The sequence below is a fragment of the Marmota marmota genome, unplaced genomic scaffold, assembly GCF_001458135.2.
Source record: "Marmota marmota marmota unplaced genomic scaffold, marMar, whole genome shotgun sequence".
Lineage (NCBI taxonomy): Eukaryota > Metazoa > Chordata > Mammalia > Rodentia > Sciuridae > Marmota > Marmota marmota.
Window position 1 is genome coordinate 14,569,506 of NW_026000174.1, and position 25,973 is coordinate 14,595,478.

Genomic DNA, 25,973 nt, shown 5'->3' on the forward strand with positions numbered 1-25,973 from the left:
TTTTTTTTTTTGGTACTGGAGATTGAACCCAAGGGCACTTAACCTCTGAACCATATCCCCAGCCCTTTTAAAAATTTTATGTAGAGACAGGATCTCCCAGAGTTCTTAGTGCTGCTTTGAATTCGTAATCCTCCTGCCTCAGCCTCTCAAGCCACTGGGATTACAGGCATATGCCACTGTGCCTGGCCTGCTTTCTTAAATTCATTTGGAGGAGGATTACGAGTTCTTATACTGTTAGAAAAAAATGTTAATTTCTATAATGAAATTAAGCTCTTGGATACCAATAAATGCTTTCTTCACTTATTCATCTTTCATTAATTCTTTCATTAATCTAGTTAAAAAGTTTTTATAGAAGTTTTCTACTTTTGTACCAGGCCCTTTCTTTAGTAATTTAGTACTAAATAAAACAGATACAGCCCCTTTACCTCTTTGTGTTTAAAATGAAGCAGGAAAAAAAGAATAAGGCAGACAAATTACAACCTCAATGAGTATTTAAAACAGAAAAGTTCATCGATCTCTGGGGTCATGAAATGACCTGTAGCCATGCTATATCTGGCGTTTTGATGTCCTTTGAAAACTTGAGTGGACACTATTGAGAAATGGAGATAGGAATGATAATATTCTTTCCATATTTCCCCTTAGGTTCTGTGCTTTAGCTTTCCAGAACTGCTTGATGTTCTCTGTATGTCTCGCTCTGTGCTGGTATAATCTCATAAATGGCCTTTCCTTCTTTTCTTTCTGTAGAATTCGTGTCATCCTCCAGAACATATCTTTTTTTGAAACCTATAGTTTCTCCCCTATTAAATAGGTTTAGCCACATATAACAGAAATCTAAAATAATAATGGATTAAAAGCATAGAGATTTATTTTTCATGTAAAAAAAAAAAAAGTAAGAAGTCCGTAGTCCAGAGCTAAAATGGTTGTTCCATGAACTTTATCAAAGCTGCTTCTGCCATTCTGGGTTTAAGGTTTCCATTCTTCAGATTACATGGAAAAGAAGACCACTGAGCTCTAATCATCATGTTTAATTCTAGATGGTGGGGAATAGTCAAGGGAAATGGAAGGACAGGGAGGAAGAATATCTTTTCCCAAGCTAGCACAATTCCTTTTATGCAGCCTTCCCAGAAATTCTGCCTGTAATTTCATTTATGCCTCACAGAACAGAACTTATCAGATAGCCACCCCTAACTAACTTGGAGGCTGGGAAATAGAATCCTTTAACTGAGCATATTGCTGCCAAGTGACAGCACAGCATTTCACTGTCCCCTCATTTTAGTTGTTCTTTCTTTATATTCTAACAGTATAATAACTGTACTAGATTGCCATTAATTGCCAGTTTCCATGGCTATCGGAAATTTTGTCCCATCGACCTCTGAATCTATAACACGTCACACAAGGCCCAATACAAGAACATTAGTTCATGTATATAAAATGAAAATGTTGGGGCTGGGGTTGTCACTATAACTTCTTCTTGAATCAATAACTTGTATTTTTAGCAGCTTTATTGTGGTATAATTTGTAGATGATAAAAGCCACCCATTTTGAGTTTATAATGCAATGTTTTTAGCAAATTTACAGAGTTGTCAACTGTCACCAAAATCTAAACCATTCTAGGTCCAAAGAAATCTCTTTGATTCTATCTGTTGTCAATCTCCATTTCTTTTGAGTTCCAGACAACCAAAAATCTATTGTCTGTCTCTGTAGACTTGCCTTTTCTGAACATTTCATATAAATAGAATGAATAAAATACATGTTTGTTTTGCTTTGGCTCTTTTCCTTTGGCACAATATTTTCAGAGTTAATCCATATTGTGACATGGATTAGTAGTTTATCCCTTTTTATTTGCTGTTATTGTTGATCCTTAAAATTTTTAAGTTTATTCTTCTGGTAGTTACTTTGGGTATTAAAATATACATCATAACTTATTATTATTTATTGTATTATAATATTTCAGATACAGAACTAATGTCAATAAAATATAGAAAATTTGCTCTCATATAGCTCCATTCCCATGCTCCTTTACTTTGTTTATATTATATGTTTATATTATAGCCTTACATATCCTAAAGCTAACAATACAATTTTATAGTTAAACAGTTAAGAAAAAAAATACTGTACTATTATATATCCTATCTATCTGGTTACCTTTACTGGTGCTCTTTATTTTTTTGTATGAATTTGAATTACTATTATCACTTCCTTTCAGTGTTAGTATTTCTTTAGTGTATTTTTTGAAACACAGGTTGCTAGCAGTGAATTCTCTCAATTGTTACTTGTTTGGAAATGTATTTATTTTGCCTTTGATTTCAAAAGGTAGGTTTAAGATTCTTTGCCAGGTCTGATTCTTGGTTGACAGGTTTTTCTTTCAGCATATTGAATACATCATCCCCATCCCCCCTGCCTTCTGGCCTCCATTATTTCTAATAAGAAGTCATCTGTTAATCTTATTAGTGTTGCCTTTTATCTGGGAAGTTGTTTTCTCTTTCCATTTTGGAAAATCATTGATTTTCAGTGGTTTTACTGTATATTTTACCATATATAGGTATGGATCTTTTTGTGTTTATACTGCTTGGAGTTCATTGTGTTTGTTGGATGGGTAGTTGCAGTAGCCTTTTTTTTTTTTAAATTTTAGTTATACCTGGACATAATGTCTTCACTTTGTTCATTTTTATGTGGTGCTGAGGATCGAACCCAGTGCTTTACATGTGCAAGGCAAGCACTCCGCCACTGAGCCACAACCCCAGCCCAGCCTTTAAAAAAAAAAAACTAGGAGGCAGCCTGCTTATAAGAAAAAAGGTTTTATTTAACTCACCATTTTGCAGGCATGGTACAGGTTCTTGTAACACCCTCCCCCCACCCCCAGTTGCAGCCCCTCATGACAAATTTCAGTGGTAGTAGCATATGTGAAAGCAGGAGATCACATCATTAGACATGAAGCCAGAAAGGATGGGATCCCATAATCCCTTACAAGGTCAAGTCTCTAGTGGCCTAAGGACTTCCCACTAGGCTCCACTTAAAGGTTCCAGTTCATTTCCTGGTACTACCACCCTGAGTACCAAGTTTCCAACGCATGAACCTTTTTGTTGTTATTGTTAAGTCAAATTTGGGAAGTTTGGGGCCATTATATCTTAAAAGATTTTTTTCTTTCTACTTCTCTCCTCCTTTTGAGACTCTTATTACTTGTATGTTTTTGTTTTTTTTTTTTAATATCCTGTAGATCTCTGAGACTCTTTTATTTTTCTTCATCTGTTCTTTTGTTTTTCATATTGCATAATCTATATTGCTCTGCCTTCAAGTCTAGTAATTCTGCCAACTCAGATTTGCTGTTGAGCCCCTCTTTAATGTTTCATTTCAAAAAACAATTTCAGTTTGGTTCTTTTTGCTTTTGTAAATTTTGTTTATTGATATTCTGTGTTCCATGAGTCAAATTATATTTTCATTTTAATTATTTAAAGTATGACTTTCTTTAGTTCTCTTAACATTTATAAATGCTGCTTTGAAGGTTTTATCTCCTGATATCAATATTTTGATTGTATAATATTTGGATCTAACATTGCCTGCCTTTATTTCTTTATTTCCTGCCTTTATTCCAAATAGGCCATGCTTTGCATTTTTCATGATTTTTGTTGTTGAAAGGCATATGTTTAAAACACTATATTGTTGCAACTCTTGATTCAGATCTCTCACCACCGAGGGGCTATTGTTGCTAGGGTTTTTGTTTAGTGACTTTGAGTCTTCTGTAAATCGGTCATTTTTTTCACTGTGTGACTACTGGTGTCTCTGGTCATATTTCTTAAATTTTGGGGGGGCAGGGGATCCCAAGGATTGAACTCAGAGGCACTCAACCACTGAGCTACATCCCCAGCCCTTTTTGTATTTTATTTAGAGACAGGGTCTCACTGAGTTGCTTAGCACTTCACTGTTGCTGAGGCTTGGCTTTGAACTCACGATCCTCCTGCCTCAACCTCCTGAGCTGCTGGGATTACAGGTGTGCGCCTCTGCATCTGGCATATTTCTTAATATTTTTATTTTAATTTTCAAATTTGGCTTTCTAAAGACCACTCCTGGGCATTGATTAGTGGCCAGCCAATCATTGGTCAGGGGTTGTGCTTAAATCCTAGGCTTGGAAGACTTTTATTTTACGCTTTGCTGATGGATCTGTATGTGGTTTGGGGAAATGCATTCAATTTATGACTCTGCTCTGGCTTTTAGTTTTGGTGAGTTCAAGGCCTTTTTATGTTCACTTAAGGTCAGTAGTTAGGATTCTCTCAAGTGTTTCCTAAATAATTGTTATGCCTTTTGGACCACTAGGGATCCCATGAAAGATTATCAACACTCACTATACTGTTTTTTTTTCCCTAGAATCTTTTTAAAATTTTTGGTTTATCTCGGGTTTATGGCTTGTACCAACTAGTATTATGGCCTCAGGGTAGCTGAAGGTAATGGCCTTCCTGGATTATATGCTATTGTTCTCCAGATTGTCTCACTGTTGTATTTGAACAATGACTCTGGGCCTGGCATTTTCCATGCTCAGCTTCAAATTAAATTGTCCTACTCTGGTAGCAGTAGTTCTCTTGGCCTAGTCTGTCCCCTCCCCCACCATCCCAGAGAATTAACCCCAGGGAGCTGGGGGCCTTGGAAATAAGGATAGCTCCAGGCTAAAATGTCATACACTTTCACCAGTATTAATTTGGTTCAGTGGTTTTTCTCACTTTAATGTATGCATTTAATTTTCAGAGAACTGCCTGGTATGGTGGTTCATGCCTGTAGTCCCAACTACTTTGGAGGCTAAGGCAGGAATATTGCTTGAGCCCAGGAATTTTGAGGCCAGCCTGGGCAGCATTGTGAGACCACATCTTTTTTTTTTTTTTTAAGTTGTAGTTGAACACAATATCTTTATTTTATTTATTTATTTTTATGTGGTGGTGCTGAGGACTGAACCCAGAGCCCTGAAAGAGCTAGGCAAGCACTCTACCGCTGAGCCACAACCCCAGCCCCTGAGACCACATCTTAAAAACAAAAACAAAACATTTCAGGGGTTGGGAGAATAGCTTGGTAGTAAAGTGTTTGTCTAACATGCTTTATGCCCTGGGTTTAGTTTCCAACACCTCAAAATAAATAAATAAAGGAAGAACTGCCCCCAGCAAAACCCCAGAGGCCTGAAAAGGCTGTAGTATTTTTTTTTTTCCTCTTTTCTTCTTTTGTGTGGTATTGGGAGATCCAACCCATGGCCCACACATGCTAGACAAGTGCTCTACCACTGAACTACATCCTCAGCCCTTTATATTTTATTTTATTTTGAGACAGGACTTCACTAAATTATTGCCACCTAGACCTTGTGTCTTCTCTCATCAGCCTCCCAAGTCATTGGTATTACAGATGTGTGCCACTATACCCAGCTTGAAATGATTGTTTTTGATCATTTTGTCCCATTGTAGTTTTGCTTTTTGGGGAGAGAGTTTGCTGAGCACTTTGGCTATTTCAGAATTTTCATCCCCTTGTATTATTATTATTATTATTACTACTACTTTTTAATTTTCTTTCTTTTTTTGTTACTGGGGATTGAACTCAGGTTGCTTTACCACAGAGCTATAACCCCAGTCCTGTTTATTTTTTATTTTGAGACAGGGTCTTGCTAGGTTGCTTAGGCTGGCCTTGAATTTATCCTCCTGCCTTAGCCTCCTGAGTCTCTGGGATTACAGATGTGTGTCAGTGTGCACGGTTTTGCTGCTGTTTTGAAAGAAATAGCCCACAGTTGTTTTGAGGGCAGCAGCAAGCCACTTGTAGAAAGAACAGTGGGCAGAAAAATCTTAGGGTACAAACCAGCTTCATCAGCACCTCTATTTTATTTCACATACATTATATTACTTCTGGGTTCACCTTGACTTGTTCAGCCCAAGATGAATCTCTTTGAGAAGTAGGTCATGGAGAGACCATGGAGCAAAGTAGTTGACTAGAGCATGCCAAAAAGTGCCAAGTGCCTTAAAGCTTTTTTAAAGTTGTCTTTGGAGAAGCATGAAAAATGGCTCATTATTCATTCAACTATTATGTACTGGTGATATAAGACAAAAGAAACAGCACCCTTATTTTCATAGAATTTACTCTAATGAAGGAAAGAATAAGCAAATAAGAAAAAAAATTAGATAATAGTTGTTGCTTTGAATACTTTTCCCCTTCAAAACTCATTGAAATTTAATTGCCAGTGTAACAACATTGGGAAGTGAGGCCTTTAAGAAGTGATTAGGCTGTTGGGTGGGGTGGCACATGCCTGTAATCACAGTTGCTCTGGAGACTGAGGCAGGAGGATGACAAGTTCCGGGCCAGCCTCAACAAATTAGCAAAATTCTGTCTCAAAATAAAAGGTCTAGGGATATAGATCCATGATAAAGCACCTCTGGGTTCAATCCCAAGTACTACAAAAAATTTAAAAAGTAAATAAATAAAAGAAGTGATTAGACCATGAGAGCTCTGCTCTCGTGGGTGGGTTTAATGCCTTTAAAAAAGGGCTTTCAGTAGGTTTCAGTAGGTTCTCTTTCTTGTCCTTCTGTCTTCCACCATGGGATGATTTATCATTAAGGCTCTTTCTAGACGCCAGACCCTTGAGCTTGGGTTTCCCAGCTTCTAGAATTGCAAGAAATAAGTTTCTGTTCAATATAAATTACCCAGTCTCAAGTATTTTGTTATAGTAACACAAAATGGGCTAAGACAGTGTCAATAGGAAAAGTAAAGCAGGATGAGAGGACAGAGATTAACATCATTCGGAGGAGCTATTTTACAAAGGTTGGTTAAAGAAGGCATTTCTGATTGCCAAGGTGATGTTTGAGCAGAGACCTAAAGGAAATGAGGGAACATTCCATTTGCATATCCAGGAAGAAGGGCATTTAGATGTGGCAAAGAGCAAGTATGAAGACTTTGAGGCACCAATAAGTGTGGTGTGTTCAGAGAAGAGCAAGGAGGTCATTGGCATTGGAATAGTGGAAATAAGGGTATATATAGTTGTCGGAATTGCAACTAGAGAGGTAGTTGTACAAGGCCAGATCATATAAGGTCTTACAGACTCTTATAAGGACTTTAGATTTTTTTTTCTGAATAAAATGAGAAGCTGGCATAAGTAAAGTAGACTTTATGGTGGTTCAACCCTAGGGAATAGGGACAGCTGCATACTTGACTCTGGAAAGATAGGTGGGCAGGACTTGCATGGTGGGTACCCCCTAAGTTTGTCTTACTGTAAAACTGAAATCAGATCGGATGGGTAGTGTATGGCAGCTAAGATTCCAGTCAGCTGGCAGGAACAGAGAGAGAGGCAAGGCTTTATTCTCTTGTAACCGCCCATGTATGCCCAGCAGGGACCCAGCAGGTGGTGGTACTATAATGGATATGAACTGCCTCCATGGTGGGATTTATCAGGGTCCAAACAGAGCACCAGGGCCCCTGAGGTGTAGGGGGGTTGAAAACCTGGTATTTCAGAGGAAAATTTAGTGCAAGGCTAGGAGACAGAGGAGCCTGGGAGAGTTACCTAGCCTAATGGAAGTAGCATAGACATTGTAGTCAGTTTGAAACTGACCTTTTCTCACTTCTTATTTGAGACCTTGGGCAAAGAGACTTTCTCTTGGCTTAAGTTTACTTATCTGTCATATAGTAAAAATAAAAACTATTTTGGAAGATCTTCGTGACCTAATAAGACTTATAAGAACTTACTAAGACTCTAGCACAGTACCTGTTACATGATAGACAATAAATGGTAGCTGCTGGTAGTAAAGTAATATTTAAAGTGGTACTAATGATTAATCCTTTCAGAGTGTTGTGTATCAATCATTGTTCTTTTTTTAAAAAATATTTATTTTTTTATCTTTTTTTTAATTTTCGGCGGACACAACATCTTTGTTTGTATGTGGTGCTGAGGATCGAACCCAGGGCCTCACACGTGCTGGGCGAGCATTCTACCACTGAGCCACAACCCCAGCCCCAAACTCATTCTCTTATAAGGAACTCTCTCCCATGATAACAGCTTTAATTTATTCATTCATGAGAGCAGATCCCTCAAGGACTAATCACCTCTTAAAGGTCCCACCCCTTAATACTGTCACAATGACCAGTAAGTTTCCACAAGCTTTTTGTGGATCCATTCACCATAGCAGCACCTTAATAGTCTCCCTCATGCTGGCTTACTATGCAGAGAACTGGGTAAATAGAAGGGAGACACCCAAGACAGGAAAAGTATATAAGCAGTCCTCTGTGTTGTCATCCTCACATTTGCACCATTGTCATACCATCCTTGTTTACTCTGCATGTCACTTTATAGTTTGTGACATAATATCTGTGATCTCTTGTAATTTTCAACTCTGGTTGTGAAATTTCCTAAGTTGAGCTAAAATATACATATCTTCTTTAACTTTCATCTTCAAGTTGTTGTGGTTTTAGTTTATAGACAGATGGTAGTTTTATCTAGGCTGTGACCCTGAGGTGGTTTGCCAAGGCTGCATATTGGATAGGCTTTGGGAAGTTCTGGCAGCATTATCCCTTTTGCCTGTCTGATGGCCCTAACTTCCTCTCCTTGGGAATCTATCCTTTCTCTACCTCTCATTTCAGATTCCTGGACAGATGATTAGTCTCAGAACAGTTGTCATCAGGCCAGCTGTTCACTGCCTGCCTTCAACATTGAACTTATTTCCTATTCTGAGGTGTTAGAAAAGTTAATGACCTAAAAAATTGCCCATCTATCATATGAACCTAGTTAGGATGGAATATTTTGATTTTTATGAAGTGTAAATAATATATTTAGGGCTAGGGCTATAGCTCAGTTGGTAGAGTGCTTGCCTAGCATGTGTGAGGCACTGGGTTTGATCCTCAGCACCACATAAAAATGAAATAAAGGTATTGTGTCCATCTACTATAAAAACATTTTTTTAAAATAATATATTTGTAGACACATTTTCAAACATGTGTCAGCCTGTGTGTAAGAAATGGCTACCTAAACAAGGTTGGAACAAATTGGCTGGTTAATAGAACTTAATGACAGATTTTCCATTAATCAGAATAGGAAAATGTACTTCATTAAGATAATTAACAGAACACTTGTGCAAGTGACAGTTCCTGCACACAAATTTCTAAGTTTATTTTTTCTCTTGAATGAATATGTAAAGAAATTCTGGCTGTTTCCTTGTGTACATTAAAATGTTCAATGGGGGGGCTGGGGTTGTGGCTCAATGGTAGAGTACTTGCCTCGAATGGATGAGGCACTTGGTTCTATCCTCAGCACCGTATACAAATAAATAAATAAAGATATTGTGTCCATCTATAACTAAAAAAAAATTTTTTTTTAAATGTTCAATGGCAGTGAACCTCTCTTCACCTTTTTTTCTTTAAAGCTGCGTAACTGGTATCTTGTCCTCTGCAGGTACAGGGATAGGTAAGACACTTGCTGCTCTTCTTTCCAGCAGGCTGTTGTGTTCATCATCAGGCACCGGACTCCCTTAGTGAACCATAGAAGTATATAATTTTCCAGCATATAATTTTGAGCTAGTATCATTAGAATTAGAAAGCACCTCAGAGATCCTAAACTAATTCATTTTATATCAGGATATTAAAATGTAGAGAGAGAGAGAGTGACCTGGCCAATGCCACACTAATGACTAATGACAGAGCTCTCAGTAGGATAATTAACACTGCACTGAGAACCTGAGTTGACATTAAACAAGTTGTATCACTGCTCTGCTTCTCAATATCTTCATCTGTAAAATGGGAAAAGTATTTTGTATAGTATGTTGTTTAGTTCTTTTTATTACTAAACTATGATTCTTCCCTTGGAGCATAAATTGGAGATTTTAGAAGAAAAACTTATGTCAAGGAAAATGAGCAATTAATAATTAATTCTGTTTTCTTTGTTTTCTCTGTAGGATCCTCAGTCTTCCACAATGAACCCTGTTTACAGCCCCGTGCAGCCTGGGGCTCCTTATGGCAACCCTAAGAACATGGCCTACACGGGTGAGTGGTGTGAGAAAGGCTCTTGTGAGAAATGGGGGTTGATGTCATTGCAAAATAACTTTCTGAGTGACTTGGTGTGCTGTGCCTTCAAAAGTCACTTGGGAACTTGGAGAAGATATATCTGAGGTCAAGTAATGAAGAAAGTGTGACATTCTTCACTAAAAGTCATTGAATTGTTAACAAGTGAGAAGGTAGGGAGGTAACACTGGGCACCTATCATGGGTCTAGCCTATGCTGGGCACTTCCATATACCTTATTTCACTTCATTCTTAAAGCAAATTCTACATAGTAGAGCTTATTATCACCATTTTACAGATGAGAAAAATCAAAGTCACATAGTCAAAAGTACAAAACAAAATTAGATCTTCAAACTTGGCTCAGATGATTCTGAAGATATTAACTGCAGACCAGCTGTTTCTTACTACTGTACTTTTATTTATGTTGTCTCTGTCTTGAATGCTGCTGTTCCCTGACTGCTTTACTTTATTCCTTAAGAAATCAACTCTTATTTTGGACAGTACTTTTCCAGAAAGCATACTTTCCTTTACTCAACTTTAGGCAAGTTTTCCAAACTTCTAGAGCCTCGGTGTTCTCATGTATTAAACAGGGACATTACCCTACTTTATAGGGGTGCTGAAAGAATTACAGGAGCTAGTGTAAAGCACTCAGCACTTACAAAGTAAGTGTTTAGTAATGATTATTATTATTTACAAACAAATAAAGTCAGAGAGAACTTATGGCAGTAGAAGCGAATGAGAAGATGTAAGTTGTCTAGCATGGTGCTTAGCACATCACAAACCTTCAAAAACATTAATAAATATAAATGAAGGTGGAGGTAACAGTATAAACAATCACATGGAATTGAGATAGTCTGGTCAGGCCTGGGGCAGCTCAGTGGTAGAATGCATACTTAGCATGCATAGGGCCCTGGATTCAATTCCCAACACCAAAAACGTAACAACAACAACAACAAAAAAGAATGTGTGATCAATTCTTGACTATACAGGGTACTGTCAATCCTCAAGCTTAGATGGAGTATATAGATTAGAAAAGAAATGGGAAAGAAGGAAAGATAGATTAAGGTCTTGGTAGCAAGTTTGGAGTTGGGAGCATTGAAGAGTTTTGTCCCAGAATGAAAATAAGTAGAAGTGGTGGCATGTATCCGTTTCTCAAACTCCTTACGTACTTTTTTGTGTATGGTGTACAGCCTCCTAAGACTGAGAGTGGAAGGATCTCAGAGAACCCATTGTTTGCTTGTGTCTAAATTTTGTCTTATAAGAACACTATGAGAGTGTTTTGGTATCCTCAAATATTTGATTTTTTTAAAAAGATTAAGATCTGTTTTTATAAAGCATGCATACATATTTTATTATCATTGTTTTAAGGGTCTAAGACTGCATGTTAATTTAAAACAAACAAACAAAAAACTGCTACCATTTGCAGCTTCTCATCTTTGTTTTCATTTTACTGAGATGCTTGGGATTAAACCAGGGTCTCAAACATGCTAGGCAAGTGCTCTACTGCTGAGCTATACTCCCAGCCCCAGCTGCTTATGTTATTAAATCAGAATTGTCTCAATACCATGCCACCATACATTTTGAAATATATTGGAAGTTAAGCCAGATACAACTGTAGCTATTATCCCTAACTTTCAATTTCACATGTTTATGTTATCACAACTGTGTACATTTTCCTTATTATTTAACCTTAAAAGTAAATATTTTCTATTTGAATGTCTATTGTGTATTTATTCTAATAAAAGTAATTCTAGTAACTAAGACCCATGGGGTAGTACCCCACATCTATCTAGCTGGTTGGTTTTCCCCTTCCCAGTTGAGAATATGCTAGCAACCTAAGATCCTTTGCCAGAGGGCAGAGTTATTTAGCAGATAGAGTCCTTGGGAGCCCTGTGGGGCTTTGGTTTTGTAATTGCTGTGATCCTGGCTGTCTTCATTCTTACTGAGTTGCTAAGCTTGAGAAGGAAGGAAATAGTTGCATTTATTTATTGATTTACCCCCCAAAATATTAGGCAGTATGATATATTGGAAAGGGAATAGACTTTGTCTTCCTGACTCATAACAGAACTTGGTAATGTGTTTCAGTTGAATGAACAACCAAGTACAAACCTCAGCATGATCAGGTAATAGCTAGGTAATATTGGACAATTTGGTAACCTCCCTAAATTTAATTTCTTTTCCTTTTCTTTTTAAAATATTTTTTAATTGTCAATGAATCAATTATTTATTTATTTATTTATTTGTGGTGCTGAGGATCAAACCCAGGGCCTCACACATGCAAGGCAAGCACTACCACTGAGCCACAACCCCAGCCAAAACTTAATTTCCATTATAAACTGGATAATATTTTCTATTAAAAAAAATATATATATATATGGTCTATTTCATAGGACAGTTGTGAGAATTAAATAATTTGTACTTCTCTAGAAGGAGGGGTTTTGTTTCTTTCTTTCTTTCTGCTAATCACCAAGGAATATTATCAGGATGGAACTATGTTTAAAGTTCATTTCCCTGATGGAGATTCTAGGACCACACAGGTAGTATAAACTCCACAAAGTTTTATAAATTCAGGCTTCATTCAGGCCAAAGTTTCAAATTCATAGGGAGATTTTTTTTTTTCTTTTTGAACTTGAGTGTCCCTGTTTTATCTCTTCTCTCACTCCCTCCCCTTCCTTTCTTCTCCCTTCCTTCTTTCTGTGGTACTGGCAGTTGAACCCTGTTGGCACTCTACCACTGATCTACATCCCCACAATCCATTTTTTTTTTTTTTTTTTTAATTTCTTAACTTGTCAAGGCTGGCTTTGAATTTGTGATCCTCTTGCTTCAGCCTCCTGAGTTGCTGGGATTACAGGTGTGTGCCATGACTCTGGCTCATGTTGTATCTCTGTACTTTTGGATACAGAGATATTTATTAATTTTTAACTTACAATACAGCTCCTTTAGGGTCCCAGCTTTATACAGGGAAATTTAAGTTCCAGCCCTTGGCCTCTCTAAGATCCATAGCCTTATGTCCTATCCCTGCTGGCTATAGAATGCAAGCCCTTTGGTTGCTAGGACCCAAACCCTAACCAGAGCAGATGAACATCAACTTACTATTTAAACTTCCTGATTTTTAGTTTCACCTTCATTTTTTGATCCCTGAATAATTCATTTCTTTTTCTTTCTTAAATCTCAGATTTACCTAAGAATAAGATATTTGTTATACTTCATCCAAATTTTCTAGGTGTCATTCAATAGGCATAATTTTGAGTTATTTTTTCTTTTATATTGCTGGAAATGGAAGATCCAAATAAGATAATTAGAAACAAATGGCAAAACGTAGTACATTACAGTATACACTTATTGTTACTAATAGTAATGGTTATGTTAACAAGTATTAATTGCTATTTGGTGGACACATTCTGGGTTTGTTCTATGTATGTATGTTTGTGTGTATTGATTATGATTAATCTTATTAATCATAAACTTCACAGTACTCTTTAACAGATTTTTTTTAAAAACTGTGATAGTTTAAATCAGTTCATTGACTTGGCTAGTATATCTAGCATCTAAGGAATGAGGAAAAATTTGAATTTAAGTCTTCATGATTTTAAAGTATATGTGCTCTCTGTTATGGCAAGTTGATCTGTCTTAAAATATGTGCCCCTTTCACTGCTCCATGAATAATCTAAGGGAGAATCCAGGACTAGGGAACCTTCCCTTTGAGATGGTACAAGCCTGCTGCTGACCAGTAGTTTAGGTAGGTACAGCAGGGCAAAAATTGAGGGAGTCAAGTGCATTGTGGTGTTATCTGCTTCAAAGGCCATGGGGTGATGGCACAGGAATTAAAGGAAAACACTCCCAATTTGAAATTCTCTCTGAAGTATTAGATGGGAAATGAAATACATTTTGTGATACAGTGTATTCCAGTAAATAGCTATCTTCTATCCAATTGACAGTGTTTTTCTTCTCTGTCTCCCTTTCCACTCCTCCCCTCTTTTAAAGCTCCTTTACTGAGTATTTACTGTGCACTCAGAACTGAGCCCAGCATTCTGTACACAAATTGTATTTTTACACCTGCAACAATCCTATGGCATTGTTATTGCTACCTCCTGTACATCTTGAAAAAGTGAATTTAAAGAATGTGGTGTACCATATACTTTAAAATGTATACAGATTGTGTTATGGACTGAATGTTTGTGTCCCTTTAAAATTCATATGTTGAAGCTCTAATCCCCAATAGGATGTTAATTAAAGATGGGGCCTTTATAGGTTTACATGAGATCATAAGGGTGGGGACTTCATGATGGGATTAGTGCTCTTAAAAGAAGAAGAAGAGACATCAGAGCTCTTTCTGCTTTATGAAGACACAAGAAGGTGGCCATCTGCAAGCCAGGAAGACCTGTCACTAGAACCCAACCATGCTGACATCTTGATCTGGACTTCCAGCCTCCAGAACTGTAAGAACTAAATGTCTGTTGTTTAAGCCTCCAGTCTGTGGTATTTTGTTATGGCAGCCCTGGCTGCCTAAGACAATAGTAAGTATAGTGAACGCCTGAATACCTGTCGTTTTGGTTAACCATAACAATGAGCTCTATACAGACTGGGACATTTCTTTTTCTGAAGGCCTCAGATAGATTTCTCTGCTAGAATTCTGGAATGTAGTTAAGACGTAAACATTATTCTGTTTCTTAAAGTGTTCTGATGGTGTCAATATCCAGGCATCACCCAGAGGTCTGATAGGTGGTCTGGGAAGAGGACAGGTTTTGCTAACAAACCTGAAATAAAAATATAGAGAGATGAAGCTCCATGCAAAGAGTTTATTTGGGAATGTGCAAAAGTGCAACTCAGGATACGCATGCTACAGTGAACCATAGGCACACCCAGGAGGCCTGGAGCAAAAGGGAAACTTTTAAGGAAAAAAAGTTCATGTAACTATTATGAAACAAAGACCTTTGGTTAAAGGGGCTAGTTGCAGGATTTGGCCTGAGGTCATTGTTGCTAGGCAGGCATCTTTGTACAAGTGGCTTATCTGGAATACTGTGGTCTTGAGGAATTTCTTGCAATAAATCCTATAATAGGCACATGTGAAGGAATTTCTTATTATAAGCCCTATTACAGGCATTTGTCTATAAAAGCTCTTCTTCATGACGTCTTGACATCATTTTGTTAGGATTTGACATAAGTGACTATTTTGATATTGATAACTTTGTTTCATGTCTTTCAGATCTGGATTGGAATCTAGGCTCTCCCATTATTTAGGTGTGGCACATTAGTTATTTAGCCAATCTAAATTTCAATTTCCTCAACTGTAAAATGGGGTAATGACTCTAAACAGATGGTTTGGTTAGTGGGTCCCTAAATTTGTTGATTGAGCCTATAATAACATGCCTGTCTCATAGTTGACACTCAGTTAAGGGCATTATAAAGCTCAGCAATGAACATATCCCCTGTAAGGGAAAAGAGTATGGTATTTAGAGATGGTGACTTAGATTACAATTTCATCTGTCACTTAAGTTCTGTGTGATATCAGATAAGTTATTAAGGTTTCCTACTTTCAATATATCATTTGCAAAAAAAAAAAAAGATAACTTATGAAAAAGAATTAGGAATGCTTTTTTCATAAGACAGCTGAATGTAATAGGACCAGCCATTTACTAATTCCCAAAATCTAATTAGAAAAGAATTTTGAAATGTGAGAACAAATGAAGTGAAACTAATTCATCATTTATAGGTGAAAAGATGGAGAATAAGAAGTATTTTACTGAAAGTGTTGGAGCTGAGTCTGAAACCTAAGGCTCCCCACTCTGGGCCTGTGTAATCATTGTCTCTCTACCACAAAATAATAAGAAAGGTTTCATCTTCCCTACATCCTGTCCTGACCACTTCCCATTAGTCTGCTGGCCCATATCAGTCAAGTGCCCTCCTGACTCCTGTGGTAGGCCCTGAATGAATTTCCTGATTTCATCTTGTATCAAACCCATGTTCAAAAGCTACAAATACATAAATAGAAGATATGACCCCCAAATTTATAAAGCTAAAAAATTGATGTGTTCAAAGATGTCACCATCTTTCTAACAGTTTTTTTTTCCTAGACTACTTCTTTTACTTAAAAAAAAAAATAGTCAATTTAAGAAGCAGATTATATTTGACACAGTGATTTATCATCTAGATGATCTTGAAAATTAATGAAGCTGATGGCCTGCAGATATAATGAATAACCTGATATATCAGTAAGATTAAAAAATAAAGTCTTCTACTGTCATGTATAACTAATTAGAACAAATAAAAAATAAAAAATGGTGGTCTCAGCAATGACCCAAGCCCTACTCAGCTCATTCTCTTTTTGTAAGGATCATATGTAAGATTAACTAACATTGGTGCATTTATTCTTCGAAAAGAACTTTTGTGGGAGTTTTCCCTCATATTTGTTTTTTATAACAACTCTGGGGAGATAGCCATTATTTTCTCCATGAAATAATTGGAGATCTGCTTCCGCAAGGTCACACTGTGTTGCAGAACCCGTACTACAGATTTTCTGAATTACAGAGTGAGTGCTTTTACTGCTGTGGCACATGTGGCTGTAGCTGTATGTTGGATACCACCATGGTTAAGGTCTTAGATGAATCTGGAAAATAGATTCTAATTTCTGAAACTGCTCCAGCAAAACCCTCTTTGATGTTCAAACTTATTTCCTCTGCTCAGAAAAGACCTCTCAGGTCACTTTTTCACCTATAGTTGAAGAAGAGCTTCAAGAGACTTCTTATGAACTATTCTCACTATAGTTACCAATCATCTCCTTCTCGTTAAATACAATGGATCTTTTTCAGCCCTCATTTGACACCCCTGATGCCCCTTCCTTCTTGAAGCAAGCTTTTCTTACTATTAAAAAAAAATGTATATTTTTAAGTTGCAGATGAACACAATATCTTTATTTTTTATTTTTATGTGGTGCTCAGGATCAAACCCCAGTGCCTCACACATGTGAGGCGAGTGCTCTACCACTGCTATAACTCTAGCCCCAGCTTTCCTTACTTTTATTTTTTTAAATTAATTAATTAATTAATTTTCTGTCTTTCCCTCCCTCCCCCCCCCCAAGGAATTTTCCATTGGCTCACCCATTAAAAGTTGGTGTTGTCCAAGGGCCACATCTCTCTTGCTTTGCCTTGGCTACTATCTATAGATTGATGATTCATTTACTGTAGCTTTGTGGCAAATCACTCTTCTGATCTACAGACTAGTTTATTCCAGCTGTCTTTGGAACATCCCTTCCATGAATGTCTCATACTTTGCACAGACTTAACATATCTAAAACTGAGCTTGTTCACTTTCTTTCCCCTGTAACCTCTCTTTCCTTTTATCAATTTGTGGTTTGTATTTGATTTAAATGGAACCATACAATCTTTATCCTTTTGTGACTGACTTATTTCACATTGCCTAATGTCATCAGGTTTTGAAGACTGAATAATATTTCATTGTGTATATATACCACATTTTGTTTATTTCTGTCAATTATCACTTGAGTTCCTTCTACCTTTTGTTAAAAAATATATATATATATATTTTAGTTGTAGTTGGACACAATACCTTCATTTTATTTATTTATTTTTTTATGTGGTGCTGAGGATTGAACCCAGCACCTTGCACATGCTGGGCGAGCGCTCTACTGCTGAGCTCTACTTCCACCATCTCAGCCCTCCTTCTACCTTTTGACTGTTGTGAATAATGCTACTATGAATATGAATATACCATGTATCTTGCTTTCAGTTCTTTTGGGCATATTTCTGAGGTGGAATTGCTGGATCACATTGCTGGATATTTTTAATTTTTTGATGAGCCATCATATAATTTTCTTAGTAATTGCATCATTTTTCATTCTACCAGCAATGTATTAGGGATTCCAATTTCCACACAGCTTCATCAATGCTTGTTATTCTCTCTCTCTTTCTGTTAAAAGTAATAACTATTTTAATAGTTATTTCATAACTCTTAATTTTTTTTTGTAGATGAACAGTATGCTTTTATTTATTTCTTTGTATGTGGTGCTAAAGATCAAACCCAGTGCCTACACATGCTAGGCAAGTGTTCTGACACTGAGCCCCAGCCCCAGCCCAAAATAACTTTTTAAAAAACAAAAATGTTCTTTACATTTCTCAGACCGTCATTCCTCATCTTTCTCATCCTATATTCTGATATGATCCTATATCCTATCATTCTGATAATGGTCCTATAGCCTATCATTCAGGCCGTTATTACTCTTTCTGGGATTTTAAAAATTGCCTAACTGGTCTTCCCAGTTCCTATCATAGGCTTTCTTCCCAACCCATTCTTCTTTCTTTTCTTTTTCTTTTTTTTATAGTGCTAAGGATTGAACCCAGGGCCTTACACATGCCAGGCAAGCACTCTACCATTAAACCAAACTCCAGCCCCCCAATTTACTCTTTACATAGCAGCCAGAATCATTTTTCTAACTTGAAAATTTGACCACATCACTCTAGTGCTTAAAACTCTTCAATGATTCTTCATTATCCTTCAGATAAAATCCAAACTCTTTAGCTTGTAGTGGGTAGTTTTAACGACCTAATCATTCAGATCTCTTCAGCCCATCTCCTGCTCATCTTTTTTTTTTTTTTTTAAATCCGTATTCTCCTGGTGTCTGGCATTAGGTTTTTAATTCAAATTATAAGGAAAGCATTTATTGATATTTACAATGAATTCAATACCTGATTTACTTTAGTATCTCTAGTAACCAGCATAGCCCCATGCCATGAATATTTACTCAGTAGTTTTTGACACATGAATAGACAGGGAAATGTGAGAGCTACAAGTGGAACCCAAATACTTTGGCAGCCAATGTGGTTCTCTTTCTACTTACCTTATGCTGTTTATCTTTTCTTTTTTTTTTTTTTAATTTCTAATATATTTATTTAGGTTTCTTTAAACAAGGTAACTCTATCATCTTTTCAGGTCATTTCCCACCTCTGAGTTTCCTGTTAAAAACAGGGATAATAGGGGCTGGGAATGTGGCTCAAGCGGTAACGCGCTCGCCTGGCATGCGCGCCGGGGCGCTGGGTTTGATCCTCAGCACCACATAAAAATAAAATAAAGATGTTGTGTCCACCGAAAACTGAAAAATAAATATTAAAAAATTATCTCTCTCTCTCTCTCTCTCTCTCTCTCTCAAAAAGAAAAAACAGGGATAATATTATCTACCTACTTCAAAAGTGATTTGAGGATTGACATAATATGTGTAAAGCATCCAGTATGTGGTTAAGTCTCTTATTAGGTACTAAAGAATGAGTAGCCATTGTTTTATTCTTAGTCATCCTTATATCCGCAGTATCTAGCACAAGGAGTGGTGCAGAGTTGGCTCTCAGTAAATTTTGAAGGAAGAAAGGGAAGGTGGGAAGGAAGGAAGGAAGGAAGAAGGGAGGGAGGGTAGGAGATGGAAATCTGAGTGAAGGAGATCACAGCAGAGAAGTATACATTGGGTTTGAGGAAGAGATGTCTGTGACCTGGTTGTTCTTGCTAATGAGTAGCCTTCCAATGTGGCAAGGAGAGTTTGGGACCAGTAGCCAGTGTGGGAAGGTTTGTTCATGCTTTGTAGGTGAATGAAAATTTCACTTGGATGTTATTTTATGATTGATCAATTCCTCTAGATGGAACAGGAAGATTTTTATTACTTCTGAGTCATGTAGTCAAAAGGATCCTTTCCTCTGACCTACTGGATTTGAAAGAAATGTTCTTTTTTAGAACAGTAATAATTAACATCCAATGATTCCATTGAGCTACTTACTTAGCAAGAGTTGCTTTCAAGCTTCCTGTATTATCTATTCAGCCCTGGACTGCCTCACTTTGAGGAACAGCTTCTTTGCTAACAAAGACAGAATGGACCTTGACTTTGAAAAACAAAATTTAACTCTCCTATGAAAAATTTTCTCTGAAACATGAGAGAGCAAAGACCCACAAAACCCATATAATAAGAAGTATATTACTATAGAAATTAAAACTACCATTTGTGAAGTCATTTAATTCTCAGAACAGTACAATATTTATTCCTATTAAAAAATCCTATTCATAAATGAAAAAAGACTCAGAAAGATTAATAAGTCTATACAAGGTAATACAGCTAATAAATAACAAAGCCAAGATTAGCATTTAGGTTTACCAGACTCCAGTCTTTTCCTTCCACCAAGGTATCAGGTAAGGTCTCTGTGGATTTTTTTTAATAACTTTATTTTTTTTTTTAATTTATTTTTTTATGTGGTGCTAGGAATCGAACCCAGTTCCTCGTACATGCTAGGCCAGCGCTACAAACCCGGCCCTCCCTGTGGATTTTGGAATGAATACAAATTGTGAGTGTGTACCTAAAGGTACATGGATTAAATCTTGTCCCACCAAGAGCCATATACATTAAACCACATTGCTATTTTTCTGTGACCAATTTTCTTTCTAGCATCACAAAATAATTTCCCACCTCTGTAGAAAAGAACAGCTTATTCTCCCAAAGAAAGAAGTACTAGTGTTGTTGGATTGTTATTCTAAATCCATGCTTCTAAGTCTTCTTGTCTTCCTTTTCTCAGGAGTTGTGCAGTTATTTGGGTCTTTCTAGACTGTGAGCTCCTTGAGGGAAGGAGTCATGGACTTCCTTTGCCTAGAACAGAGTGTGGGCACTTATTTACTCATTAAATATCATTACCATTATTAGTTTGTATTAATTTTATTAACGTTGCTCTTAATGTTAAAGTAATAGCTACAATAATACTGTCACTAGGGTGCCAGGCACTTCAAAAACATTGTTTCTAATTCTTGTGATAATCCTTCAAGTGAGAGCTGTTTTCATTTTACTTCTGAGGGAATAAGAAGTTTCAAATAAGTTGAATAACTTTCCCAAGGGTATATAGCTTATAAAGTCACCGTAAATGAAATACAAACATGCTTTAAAAAAAACAAAAAACAAAAAACGTTTATCATGGTAAAATGTATATTACATAAAATTTACTATGTTAGTCATTTTTAAGTATAAAAATGGCTAATTTTAAATTCAGTAGCATTAGGTACGTTCATAATGATGTGTAACTGTCCTCACTATTTCCAGAACTTTTCAACATCCTAAACACAAATTCTGCACCCATTAAATAATAACTCCCCTTTATCTTCCCTCCAACCTCTATAACCCCTAATCTACTTTGTGTTACTATGCATTCGTCTATATCACTCACTAAGTAGAATCATGCAATATTTGCTTATTCATTCATCTGTCCCTTTACATATCCTGAAATCTTGATTCAGCCAATAGAAGTTGAAACTGGCTGCCAGCTTTTGGGATGGTCTTTCAGTGATCAAAACCTGCAGTCAAAACATATAACCCTGATATTTGGAAGACAGAGTCCTTATTACCATACATATTACAAAATATCATCATGTCTATTTTTTTTTTTTAAGTCCTTCTTGCCCACCCTGGCTCCAGCAAAGCATACCAGAAACTAGGGGATGGCAGCTACTGGGCAAAATGCTGAGATTTACCAGTGTTTTCATCAAGCTCTCCCCTGGATGCTATAAATATTCTGATTAGAAACCAGAGTTCCAAAACAGTTACCTCAGATACTTTCTGCCGGTAGTTGTCTGGGTGGAGAAGTAGACTCCTGGAGTTTTCTATTCTGTCATCTTTCATGACATGCTCCCAATACAGATATTCTTTAAATGCAACAATGAACCTTTGGTGTCATATTTTAAAAAGGTCTGTCAACATTGTATCATAAAAAGTATCAAGTCAGAATTTGCTTTTTTCCCTCCATATACAGCCTTGCTGTATTATAATATTCTTTGTAAATAAAGAGTAGCCATCAGCCTGCAGGATTGATGGGATACATGCTTTCTGTGTACCCATTCACAAGGACAGACAGAGTCTCTCAATTAACTGAAATCACAGCAGTGTATTCAGTATGTTAGTCAGCTTTTTGTCATTGTTGTCAAAATACTTGAGATAATGAACTTATGAGGAGGAATTGTTTACTTTGACTCAAAAGTTTTGGAGTTTTCAGGCCTTGGTTGCTTGTCCCCTTGCTTTTGGGCCTGTGGGAAGGGAGAACATCGTGGTGGCATGGGAGCACACCATGGAGCAAACTGCTCACCTCATGGCAGCCATAAGGCAAAGAGAAAAAGAGTGGAAGAGGCTAGGGTCCTAATGTCCCCTTCAAGGTATGCCCCCAGTGACCTAATTTTCTCCCATTAGGTTCTACCTGTTAAAGTTTTCCCACCTCCCAAAAGCTCTACAGGCAGTGACTAAGCCTTTAACACGTGGACCTTTCTGTAACATTCAGTCATGGGCATATTTCTATAAAATGATGCAAAATTGTCTGATAGCTCACTGTATTACCTTTCTTCTGCCCTAGCGCGGGAAAAAAATCTGTATCATCACCATTCTGAGAGCTTTGACTGAAGACTTAAGGTGCCTGCTTTTATCTGGAGAGATTTCATTTAGGGTTTTGCATTAAGATGTTTTATCCCTGCCTTTCCACCTTTCCGTTTTTGAGATCTTTATGTATTCTGGATGTTTATTTCTGCCAGAAGAGAAACTGGCAAAGTTTTCCTTCCATTCTGTGGGCTTTCTTTTCATGTTCTTGTTTCCTTTGCTGTGCAGAAGAAGCTTTTAATTTGAAGCCCTTCCATTTGTTAATTCTTGGTATTATTTCCTGCATTTAGTGGTCTTTTTGAGGAAATTGTTACCTGTGCCTGTATGTTGGAGCATTGGCCCTATGTTTTTCTTCTAGCAGTTGAAAAGTTTCTGGTCTAATTTCTAGGTCTTTGATCCATTTTGAATAGACTTTTGTGTGGGGTGAGAGATAGGGATATAGTTTTATTTTTCTACACCAATTGTTATATTCTTTATTTTTCAAATTATATAATTATAAGTTTGTGAACACACACCTAAAATGACTGTGTTCTTTGTGTACATTCATGGCCCCTGCATAGACTCTCTTTATTAACCAGCACAGGTCTGTATGACATAGAAAGACACGGGTGTGTAAGGACACAATTTTAGTACACTGAGAGACACACTATCTCAGAAGGAGGTGCCACAATAGTCTAAAAGCCTAACATAATAAATAGATGCCAAAGGTGTACGTGGGGTCAGAGAATGGTGTCAGAAAAGCATTCTGAAAAAGCAAGCATGGAACTAGATTTTTGAAGCATAAGAAGAGTCTGAGTTCTAGGTCTGACTGCACTATAAATGACTGTGTGAAACTGGGCAATTCCTCCCTATTTCTCTTGTCTTCACTTTCACATCCATGCTACAAGGGGCTTGAGTTGCTCGGTAGCTCCCTTCCAATTCTAACATTCTGGGCATTAATCTTTAAATTTTTTATTAGATTTTTTTCATTACAATTCCTTTCCTTAATCTATTTCTTTTGCCTCTTCCCCCATACCTCTCCCCCCCATACCTCTACCCCCCCCCCCTGCATTGGGGATTGAACCCAGGGACTCTGTAAAGTGGTTAACACTGAGCCACATTTCCATCCCTTCTATTTATTTTGAGACAGGACCTTGTCAAGTTGCTGAGGCTAGACTGGAACTTGAAATCCACTTGTCTCAGCCCCCTGAATAGCTGGGGTTACAATTGTGGGCCACTGTACCCAGCTCCTTTTGCCTTGGAATCTGAGATGTAACTGAAGGGCTCAGAAATAGGTAAGGACAAGTAAGCTCAGTACCCCACTCAGAACCCATTCTGAGTACGGTGACAACAGCTTCTGTCAGCCCAGGGTTCTTTCCCTACAGCTCTTGATGGATTTGGGCAAGATCAATAGGAAACCATGAAAGCCTTTTTTCACAAGTAGCTTCTTATGGAAGATCACTTAGGTATAGTCATCACGAGTGACTGAGTTCCCTTTTCCTGCTAATTAAGCTTATGCAATTTAATTTTGTTTTCTATTAGTTACTTATGGTTCTTAGTCAATGCTAATATAATTTTTGTGGCTGTGAGTTGAGTGCAGATCAGTGGGATGGATGTTAACAAAGGATTTGAAGAGCTTTGGGCTGTGCTACATAAATTCTCATTAGAATGACCTCTGTTGCTTAATGCAGATGGCAGAGCCTACACTTAAAGTCAGAAGACCCAGTCTGCTTCAGCTGCTTCTAACTAAAAACTTGAGTAAGTCATTTTATTTCCAAAGGCCTCAGTTTCCTTCTCTACAAAGGTAATAATAATAATAACCTACCCTGTCTATAATTTGTTTCTGATATTTTAAGAAGATAATTCATCTGTCAGAAATTTTAAGATGGCCATGGATGGAGCTGGATTAGACTGACTGTTCTTATCCTGGAGGTTAACTGCTTGCATATGCTAGGCTCCCAAAGCAGGCCAGGAAGTCATTGAGATTAGCAACTTTATCAGCTAAAATGTTTCTTTTCTGTGTTTAGAAGAGAATTTCCTGGCATTTGGAGGCAGAATTGGCCTGTTCTCAGCATGCAATCACTGGGCTTCGGGGCAGGACCTGGAGAGGTCCCAAACTTGGAAAAAAATACCATAGAGGGGGCCTCCCCTTATGTTCCAAGCTATATAGAGTAAATTTGTTTCTCCAGTGGGTGGGCTAATAAGAACAGCTATCTATTACTAACAACAATGGTTTCTATTTGTAGAGCATCCATTATGGACCATATACAATGTTTGGAAACTTACTACAGTGTACCTGACATTTGAGGACAATGAAGTTTGTCTTGTCTTCAAAATTTATATGAATTTTGCCTGAAAACACCATTATATAGTCATACTTGTTTTCTATAAAATACTGTATTTAGTATCTGGTAAAATTAATATCCCAGGAAGGTGCACTATATTTATTTATTTATATATATTTTTATGTACCTTTCAGCATATTGTTGAGTAACCACAGGGGTTACTGAATACAGTTTAAGAACTGTTATTTTACTTAATCTTTATTTTACAAGTTTTAATATTTATAGACACAAGAAAGATGGAAAAAGACTTGTTCCTATCACAGACCCAAGAAACAATAAAGCCAGATCCAAACACAGACTGGGATGTTCCATGCTTTTAACCACTGAACTACATGAGTCTCCCATATCATTGTACTGCCGTATTTATATATTTAGTACCTGTTACCCTTGCAGGCAATCTGTGTGTCCTTTATGCTCAACAGGGTGCATAACACAAAGTAAACTCTCAGCAGGGTGCTGCGTCCTGCACCTATGATCCAGCAACTTGGCGGGCTGAGACCAGAGGATCAAAATGCTGGGGATGTGGCTGGGGATGTGACTCAAGTGGTAACGCGCTTGCCTGGCATGCGTGCGGCCGGGTTTGATCCTCAGCACCACATACAAACAAAGATGTTGTGTCCGCCGAGAACTAAAAAATAAATATTAAAAAATTCTCTCTCTCTCTCTCCCACTCTCTCTTTAAAAAAAAAAATGCAAAGAAACAAATAAACAAAAAGTAAACTCACAATGAACACTGATTGGTTGAATGAATAAGCCCCTAAAATGAAGTCATTTCAAGGGTTCACACATTTCTAGCAAATTGATCTCAGAGTTTTTTTAAGACCTTTTTTTGTCCTTAGGTTCTTCTGTAACAATGATTCACATTAAGCTCTAAGCCACTGCTTATGTGCAGAATAATTGATATTTACAGGGAACTCTGGATAAATAGAGAAAGCTGCCCAGGAGCACCTATGTCCACCTCCTTCCCAGACACCATTAGATTATCTTAAAAAATCAGTAAAATCTCAAGTCACAACCCATGAACAACTCCTAAGCTACCATGAAGGAAATCTCAGAATTGTGTGGCTTATGTTTGTCTCCCTATCCTCCCACTGTATACTGTATTCACACATCCCTTTCTCTTCTCTGTTTTGTACCCATATATTCCTTATTATTACAGTGATGAGAACAGGTGTGTTATATAAAACACTGGATGTTTCCCCCTAGTAGTAGCAGCTAGTATGGGGTGTGGGTATATATATATATATATATATA

At 37.2% G+C, this 25,973-nt stretch overlaps 1 protein-coding gene across 8 annotated transcripts in view; it reads left to right on the forward strand.

The window, feature by feature from the left end:
• Positions 1-25,973, forward strand: part of Fam168a (family with sequence similarity 168 member A) — a 123,406-nt gene that overhangs the window by 41,667 nt on the left and 55,766 nt on the right. For 4 of the 8 annotated variants that reach the window (XM_048788094.1, XM_048788095.1, XM_048788093.1 and 1 more), the window contains 2 exons: positions 9,897-9,984; positions 14,348-14,440. In XM_048788094.1, coding sequence (XP_048644051.1) covers positions 9,897-9,984; positions 14,348-14,440 — 181 coding nt within the window. Of the gene's footprint in view, positions 1-9,896; positions 9,985-14,347; positions 14,441-24,065; positions 24,133-25,973 lie in introns of those variants that run through there. The other 4 variants (XM_048788097.1, XM_015477452.2, XM_048788098.1 and 1 more) reach the window with 3 other exon arrangements.